Genomic DNA, 10,000 nt, shown 5'->3' with positions numbered 1-10,000 from the left:
CCATTCTTACGATCGATCACCAAACTACTACTTTCTTGTGATCGATCACAAATAAATCTTCCCGTTCTTACGCGTGATTACTAATGAACTCCCTTTCTTACGCGTGATCACTAAACAATTCCCGTTCTTACGATTGATCACCAAAAACTCCCGTTCTTACGATTGATCACTAAACAACTCCCGTTCTTAGGATCGATCACGAAAAACTTCTCCAGATCACTAAACAACTCCCATTCTTAAGACCGATCACTGAATAACTCTTCCTGTTTTTACGATCGACTAAACAACTCCCGTTGTTAGGATCGACCTCTTACTGAGGCACAGGTGCACCGTACGGCTCCCGTCCATATATGTCGACAAAGACAATTGAGAACTTTGTTATGGAAGCCACTCCTCTTGATGATATCAATACAAACACACACATACATACATGTACGCTGTTATCATGTCTAGTTTTTGTCGACACTTATTTGCTTAATTTCTCTCCCTTTCTCTCTCTCTCTCTCTCTCTCTCTCTCTCTCTCTCTTGCTTAGGTTGTCTCTGGGTTGACTTTTATCCACCGTCTCCCTCTGTATGGCACGTTTTAAATTGTTTCTATGACAGACCTTAGCTGCTGGGGTCACGGTCTAATAAACACAGTTCAGGCTGGGGTACATGCCTTAGTTGAATGGAATAGCCTGTTGCAATCAATGTTTCACCGTTTTATATGTCGTTGTAATGATGGAAGTAACGTCTCTTTCATCGGCGTTATTTCAGTCTGGTTAACGCGATTGTGTCTGATTAACTCTTTGGTGTTTGTCACGATGTTTGTGCTTCTTCTGGCGATTCTTGTTCAACAGAGTCAATATGGGTCAAAAGTGGCTCATCTGTCTTTGGCGCCAACATTTGGCGTTTATTCTAGCGTCCTCCACATTCAGTTGGCAGGAAACCGTTCAGACGTTGAACGGGTCAGATGCACCTTGTCGATATTCGACTAACGTTTTCCATTCTGGCTTTCGTCAGGCGATTTTATTAAGCTGGCAGAACACCCCTGTAGGCGTTAAAGAGAGGAACTATCTTCGTTCTGCTTGTGTTCTGTTCTGTTCTGTTCTTCTGTGTTTAACCCAACGCGATCAACTCCTTGGGCTCGACTGGGTCAAACGAGTTTGTTTGATAGGATGCTCCTTCACAAGAACAGCGAACGAAGAACGGCAAGAACGTCTTACGTCACTACGTTCACCATGGTCTTGAACCATGTGTTGGACTCGTGATTGACAGCTATTGCCTTTCCGGATGAGAGTTCAGTTTCGTTTAGTCTTATCTATAGGTTACGCTGTGACCTTACACACACACCACACATCCATCTATTGCTCAAGGAGGACAGTAAATGCTTGCAGTAGAGTTGAGTCTTCTTTTCCTGACCTGGGTGCGATCTCGGTAGTGTAGCGTGACGACCCACGACACTAACAAGCCGCGTGTGAGTGTATGTGTTGTGTACAGTAAGTGCCTGTAAATATATGAGTATCCACATATCTTTGAGAAATAAGTCAAGTGCCGCATTGTCCTCTCATCTACACCATCAATATATATCATTGACACAATATATTGCTCAATACTATTGTGCAACATGTCTCTCCCTTTCATGGGACCGTCAATTTATCCCTAATTTATCAATAACATTGTGTAATATAGATTATTCATTGTGTAATATTACTGACCGTCACGGTGTCGATTAAGAAAGGGATGATGTTCAAGTCGGGCCACCACGACCCCCCACCCCCTAACTCCTCGTCAAACTTGATGCAATCGCAAATCAGTGTCCAGAAAATAATATACAAAGTTCACCACAAAATACAAATCCTGGTTAGTGCGTCCAAACTTGAGATACTTAATATATGATTATTTATTGTGCCAAAACCTTCACTAACTCCTTTCGTACTGTGTGATACGTTTTCTCTCAGGCTGGCTGTCGCCAGGTGATTTTATTCATCTCTGTGGTACACTAACACACACACACACACACACACACACGCAAAATACACAAACATGTACAGAATAAGTGAGGATCATATATGCATGCCTAATACTCTCATAAACTGATACAAACTTGGTATGAGACATATAAACACCTAACCAGAGAAAACGCGCAGTTAGAGACACACACTCACACACACACACACACACACACACACACACACACACACACACACACACACACACACACACACACACACACACACACACACACACACACACACACACACACACACACACACACACACACACACACACACACACACACACACACACACACACACACACACACACACACACACACAGTGATAGCGATCGCGACCGCCACTACGTCTGTCCGGGTTCGAATCCCGCCCAAGGCTGATATTATTTCAGTATCTCTGCGCTGCGAGTCGTTACTCCAACTCTCGTGGGCGGGGAGTTAGGTGTGTGTGTGTTTATGATCACAGCATTACCCATAGATCGGTCATATATGAGCCCTGAGCTCTCTTCTGGGAGGGAAATAGCTGTCGCCCTCGAATCCAACCCGTGATCCAAGACCATGGTGAATTACGCACACAGTAAACGGGAAGAAATGAAGACACACTGAATGGCATTATATATACATACATACTCGTACATACATACAATAAAGTAATGTCGTAGCACATTAGTAAAATTAGACTTAAAACCCACTTTCGAAAAAGAAAAAACGAAAGTAGAGAGTTCCGTATATTTCGATCTTTATCTGTGATCCTCTTCAGCAGTTTAAAGTCATTAATCCCCAGTTGCCTAACTTTTACGGTCTCCCAAAAATTCACAAAGAAGGCATTCTTATTAGACCTATAATATCAAATAGGAATTTCTGCACTAGTAAGACCTCAAAATAGCTTACGCAAATTATATCGCCGTTTGTAGGATGTTTCTTAGTCTCACATCAAACACTCAGAAGACTTTAAAAGTAAAATTAAAAGCCATGACATACCAGGGAGCAATAAAATACTAAGTCTTGACGCAGTGTCTCTATTCACAAAAATTGATGTAGGTTTTAAGGTTCGTGGAAAGTAAATTACAACAATAACAGAACCAGCTTCCACATATGTCTTCTCATTCGAAGATAATTTCTTTAAGCAGAAATTTGGCTGTTCTATGGGATCAATTTTCTCTCCAGTGCTAGCAAATCTCATATATGGAATATTTTGAGTCAGTACTATTGCCAGACATCAAACCACCCGAAATGTTCTGGTATAGATACGTGGATGATTTTTTTTACGATTTGGGATCATGAATGGGGTTCTTTTAATGAAGTCCATGATAAACTTAATCGTTTAGCCACGATATAAAATTTAAGATAGAATGTGAAATAGATAATAAATTACATTTTCTAGAAATCTTAGTAATCAGAAATCCGGAGTTTATGTCATTCACAGTTTACAGAAAGCCCACTCATACAAGGGAGTTATAATTATTTCTTTACTTATCCGGACAAAATAAAAAATAGCGTTGCTTCGGGTTTATTTTTACGAGCACTTAGATTATGCAGCCTACAATATCTACTGTAGATTCTGAGATAACATCAGTGCGAAAACAATGATCAAGATTAGGATACCCGGACTGGTTTTTACAAAAAGCTCTTAAGGATGAAACGCACGAGAGGCTGTTTAGCCGCTCAACCGCTGCGGCTGTTTAGCCGTTTTTATAGAGCACACTACTTTTAATGGAATTGCGCGCATTAGCGGTTAAATAACTAATGCGCGCAATTCCATTAAAAGTAGTGTGTTCTATAAAAACGGCTAAACAGCCGCAGCGGTTGAGCGGCTAAACAGCCTCTCGTGCGTCCGTAGCCTTCGGAATGCTAATATCAGCTTTTACAAATCTACTTCCCATCCCACTAAGAAACATAACTGGGATAATAAATGCATACAATTACCCTTCAAAACTCCATAAACGAAATTTCTCAGTTATTACCGAAAGAAAATATCAACTTTATCTTTAATCATCCAAACAACTTGTTCAGCAAAGTAGTCAATGTACACCATAGACCAACAGGGGACATAAACCCAGGAGTTTATAAATTGTCATGTCTAGATTGTGATAATGTTTATTGGGGACAAACTGGAAGAGACCTGGCAACTAGGATAAAAGAGCACAAGAATTCAGCAAAATATGGACAAGAGAACTCCACGGTATTTCCGCATATTGACAAAAAAGACCACCGCATAGATTGGGACGATGCTGAAATTTACAAGTCAAAATGTAGTTTCAGAAGGAAAATTATTGAATCTTCATTGATAAAATATTTTCCTAATTATAATATATCAAATGGTCAATGGTCACCTGACTGCATCACCACCTGAGCAGTTAATAGACTGCTGCCATCCATACTAACAGTGGACAAAATCCAACAATGTTTGCGTAGCGTCGGCCACGTGACTTGAGTCCTCCCCTGGTTCCTAAAAATTTACCTCACATCTGTGTATATATACATGTCTTCTCAACTCTGAATTCAATCTGCTGAATAGGATCACAGATTGTGATCGGAATATACGGAATTCTCAACTTTCGCCTCTTCTTTTCCAAAAGTGGGTTTAAGTCTAAAAATACATACATACATACATACACATAAACACACACACACACACACACACACACACACACACACACACACGGCTCGGTGGCGGATTGGTAAAGCACTGGCCTCACAAGCCAGAGAACCGGGGTTCGATTCCCCGGTCGGGCGGAGATAAGTTGGGTTTGTCTCCTTTCACGTGTAGCCCCTGTTCACCTAGCAGCGAGTAGGTACGGGACGTTAGTCAAGAAGTTGTGACCTTGCTGTCCCGGTGTGTGGTGTGTGAGTGGTCTCAGACCTACCCAGAGATCGGCTAATAAGGAGCTCTGAGCTCACTGCCGTAGGGTGGTGTCTGGCTGTCTCGACAGAGACTGCAGCAGATCCGAGGAGGTGAATACACACACACACACACACACACACATACATATATATATATATATATAAATTATATATATATATGTATATATATATATATATATATATATATATATATATATGATTAAACTCTGCAGCAGCTTCTGCATTCACGAGTTTCTTGCTGACGTATTTAACTTTTCTAATACTTGAACGTTGGAATGGATGTAAAGACAATACTAGCTTCTTGATTTTATAAGGGAATGGCCGTTACCATATTAAACTGAATATTAATGGTAGGAGCCCATTCCCTAATATACATAGTCTCTAACATTTTTAATTCTCTAACATCATTACATTGGGTAACTACTTCAGTGTTGCTCTATCAAGGGTAGGCTGGTGCACGTGCTGAAATTTATTTTTAATAGCTTTGTTGGAGATGGAGCGTTAGGCGACGGCTGAGGCTACAGGTCGTAAACCCAATGTATGCACATTTGTGGAGCGCGCAGTCTCCATAATTACATTTTAATTACTACGGGAAACATGGCAAGAAATCCCTCAAGATGATATTCGTGAACTAATCACTAGCATGCCTAGAAGGGTCCTTGCATTAAAAAAAGCAAAGGGGATGTCAACCAAGTATTAGTTATTCACATTGTAACTATTTATAAGCACTTTAATTGTATCAATTGCTTGTTTAATAATCTAATAAATTAAACGATTTCTCTTGGTGTCTATTCAATTCTGTCCTGTTATATATATATATATATATATATATATATATTATATATATATATATATATATATATATAATATATATATGTGTGTGTGTGTGTGTGTGTGTGTGTGTGTATGTATAGTGCCACTGAGTGACTTGGTGTGTTCTCATTTCTCCCCGTTTACCCTGTGTATGTGTGTATGTGTGTGTGTGTGTGTGTGTGTGTGTGTGTGTTTGAGTGTGTGTTTACTTAATTATATTTACCCAGTTTTAATGTTCAATAAAGGAGTTACACTTTTGGGGTCCTGTCTTACTCTCCAATTACCTTACCTAGCTTGAAATTTATGAACAAATAAATAAATGAATGAATAAATGAATAAATAAAGAGATAAACACGCCAATGAGGGACCCCTATGAAAATTATTCAAATGTTAACAAGCCCTTGTGGGCTCACACACACAAATATGCGCAAACATATGAACGTACCAACGTTACTTAATTAGAAATTAAATCTGTATGCTTCTATATATTATCTACGATGTAATGACTATATTTAACGTTTTCCTTATGTGTCAGAAACGCTACCCATAAAATATCTTATGAAGGGTCATTAGATAATTATAACTCGTAAATTCACTTTCACACGCCGTTGCGTTCCCTTTCTTAAGATAACATGTTTATAAATGAGTAAATTTCTGGCTCTGAAAATGGGCAGGTGTCTTATGAACTCCTCCGATATTAGTGGTCGTGTGGCTGAATGAAGCGGTCAAACAACAGAGGATATTATGGAAGACGTACTACCCTATGTTGCTAAATTGGACTTTTTAATTCTTTTTATATTCAAGAGGTGCTAAGATAGGAGGGAGGGAGGAGGGTGGAGGGGAGTGGAATATATGGGAAATGAAATGGGTGGGAGTGGTTTCTATGCCTTTTTCTTTTTGGCTACCCCCCCCCCCCGTGTAAGGGGGAAAAAACCTTTGGTATATGTATGTATGGTATGTGTATATTCATTTACTTGTTTATTTATTCTTGCTAATGTTGGGCGATTTCATTTGGCTAAGGGGATAATGGGTAATGGGCCACAGATGCACACATCTATCCGACTAAAGTCACCTGAGACTAAAATAAAATTCTATAAATACAAATATAGATAGACATGAACATAAATGAATAAATGAATAAGGAATTGACTGAACAAACCAAAAGATAAATAAATGAATAAATAAATGAATGAATAAATAGATAAACATATTAATATTTAAATGTATAGGTAAGTAATTAGATAGGTACATAAAAATGTATATCAAAATCAGATGAAAAATAAAGTAGATAAATATACGAATAAATAATAAATGAATAAATAGCTAAATAGGTATGTTAATAAGTATCTGAATAAATAAATAGATAAATACATAAGTAATTGAATAACTGAATAGACAAATAGATAAATAGATGAATAAACAAATAAATGAATAAATGAAAATACATACAAAACATAACAATCTAATACAAACTTTAATCTCTCAACTGTCGGAAGTTTCCGTCAACTAAATAATACGATCTGGCTGCTACTGAAGAGGACACATAGACACAAGTGACAAGGATCTATCCGGTTGTGACACTTGACACAGAGAGTGGGTGGCCACTTGACACACTTTGATATAAACAACTCAAATGTAGAAATGTGTACTTGAGAGTGATATCTAGAAAATAGTATTTCCATGTCGAGTCCTTTGGTAACATGGCGGACACCCAAATCTGACACACAGTGTACTAGAACTATTAGGATATATATGTCATTGCTGAGTATTTATTCATATATAATTTTGTATAAGTTGATTTTTGAGAACGAAGTCATGTATATGCAATGATAATAGAATATATGTAGTTTTGATATATGGTGGGTTGTGCGTGCACGTACACACACACACACACACACACACACACACACACACACACACACACACACACACACACACACACACACACACACACACACACACACACACACACACACACACACACACTTCTGTCTCAGCAAGCACACCATTATATGTGGACAACGACACTTAGCACTCCCTGTACATTATATTCTCAAATTGGACTAGTTCTAAAAATCACATACAGTAAACTGCATATTGTCAGTGTATCTCCGTATCGCTGTTAACTCAGTAAAGCAACATGAACACACACACACACACACACACACACACACACACACACACACACACACACACACACACACACACACACACACACACACACACACACACACACACACACACACACACACACACACACACACACTCACACACACACACACACACACACACACACACACACACACACACACACACACACACACACACACACACACACACACACACACACACACACACACACACACACACCAACCATGGGTTGCAGCCCCATTTGCCGATCCAAGGGCAGCTTGGCACCTTTCCTTCCCTCCACCCACTCACACACCCACTTTCCACCCACCCACACTCCCCAGCCGGGGTAGGATAGGGTGGGGTTGGGGGCAGGGTGGGGTGTGTTCGAAGTGAACCAATATCCTCGCCCGGCGATACATGACACGACGCTCGTCCGTGTCCTCCCGTTCTCCACGCATTCCTGCATACATAGATCTGTGCAAAAAAACTCTTCGGACTCATGTAAGAACAGGTGTCGAAGCGGCCGGTGAAGGGGGGAGGGGGAGGGAGGAGGAGGAGGAGGAGGTTGGAGGGAGGTGGGGTTGGGGGGACAGCAAGATCTCCGGGTGGTTCTAAATCCTTGTGCGGAGGAGATAGAGTGAGGTGTACTTGTACATGATCGATCATTAATTACTCCACCTTTGTTGGCTATTATTGGATTAAATGGCACCGGGGAATAGGGAGAGGATGGGAAGGGAATGAATGTTATACATGTCACCCCACTTCCCATATAGTAGTAATTCGTATAGAAGTATCTGGCAACTGCATCGGGTGAGCGAATGACAGAGGTCCGGTCCAGGTTCTCGGCGACTCCAAGGTTTGTCTTGGATCAACGTGTTGATCCAGGTCGATTATAACTTCGATTTTTGCCCGGGCGAGTTCTTGGGGAGACTCCTTATACGTGTGGGCACTCTGGGGCGGCCCCTGAAGGCAGGTTGCCCCGTGGGGAACACTGAAATCGGGATGAGTCGTTGCACCTGTGAGAGAGAGAAAGAGAGAGTCTCCAGGAGGTAGTCAGAGGCCAGACCATCTTCCACAGATCTTCGTCCGTTTCTTTTTCTAGCGCTTCACCGGAGTTCGAACGATGCTTACTAAACAAAACCACATTTCATTTCTATATACATGTTTTTTGTTTCTTTTTGATGTGTTTCTTTCTCCTCCCCAGTGACCTTGTCACGAGTACAGTGTCTTCTTTGAGTAGAGGACCAAAAGACTACGGGTCGAGCGTGCCAGCCAGGACTTCACATGAAGCCTGGCACCCGGACAACGAAGAATACCAGCATCTTCAAGACGTTGTACTATCGGGGCTATTTAACGCCACCACCCTCTACCGATGCTACACTTTTCCACACTGATACGGACGGGGAAAGCTCCTGGATGCCATAGGTCACGGAATCTTCTGGAAACAAAATGATCAGAATTCCTTCTGGATCGCCCTGGCGACCCCGGGACAAGGGCGGCGTGCTCCCGTAAGCGACGGAGGGAGGAAGGAAGGAAAGGGTGGACGACAAGAGGTGGGGTGCCCGCTCTCGGGTGGTGGAGGTGGTGGTGGAGGTGGTTACGGTGGTAGAAGGGCTGGTTCGGTGGTGGTAGTGGTACCTTGGTAGTAGTAGTGGTAGTGGTGCCCGTGGTGGTGGACGTAAGCTCTTGAAGAACCAAAGAAGGAAAGAAGACGGAAGGAACAGTCTTCCCGCAAGGGGGTTGACTGACATCATCAGGTGGTTTCTAGTGTCACTCTTCGCTGAAGGCTCTTCTTCATTCTTCGCCGTCGCCTTCGCCCAGAGGCGAAGGTGGAGGAAGTCTGTTCCTCCACCCTTTAGGCTCTCGTCTCCCTCTCCACCAGTCGCAGTGTTGGCGTTGCGTTGGTGCCGTTGGAGGAGATGGCGAACCTCGGCCAACTCATCGCCAACAGTCTCTGGTTTGCCTTCGACGCCCTCGACTTCCAGAAGACAGGTCTGGTCCCCAAAAGCCAACTGAAGGTACGGAAACACAGGGGGAAGGGAGGAGGAGGAGGAGGAGGAGGAGGAGGAGGAGGAGGAGGAGGAGGAGGAGGAAGAAGTTCAAGAGGAGACGGAGAAGAAAGAGGAGGAGTAAGTTCAAGAGGAGACGGAGAAGAAAGAGGAAGAGGAGGAGGAGAAGGAAACGGAGGCAAA

The 10,000-nt window shown here is 41.9% G+C and overlaps 1 protein-coding gene and 1 long non-coding RNA gene across 2 annotated transcripts in view; one reads left to right on the top strand and one right to left on the bottom strand.

The window, feature by feature from the left end:
- Positions 1-10,000, bottom strand: part of LOC143027823 (uncharacterized) — a 169,860-nt gene that overhangs the window by 38,274 nt on the left and 121,586 nt on the right. The window lies entirely within an intron of this gene.
- LOC143027821 (uncharacterized) overlaps positions 9,440-10,000 on the top strand; it is a 112,990-nt gene continuing 112,429 nt past the window's right edge. Inside the window, exon 1 of the mRNA XM_076189423.1 lies at positions 9,440-9,826. Coding sequence (XP_076045538.1) covers positions 9,728-9,826 — 99 coding nt within the window. The 5' untranslated portion in view covers positions 9,440-9,727. The remainder of the gene's footprint in view (positions 9,827-10,000) is intronic.

Source organism: Oratosquilla oratoria, chromosome 8, assembly GCF_046742065.1.
Source record: "Oratosquilla oratoria isolate Oo_2021 chromosome 8, ASM4674206v1, whole genome shotgun sequence".
NCBI lineage: Eukaryota > Metazoa > Arthropoda > Malacostraca > Stomatopoda > Squillidae > Oratosquilla > Oratosquilla oratoria.
The sequence above is the reverse complement of the archived record's forward strand: the minus strand, read 5'-3'. Positions and strand labels throughout refer to the sequence as shown.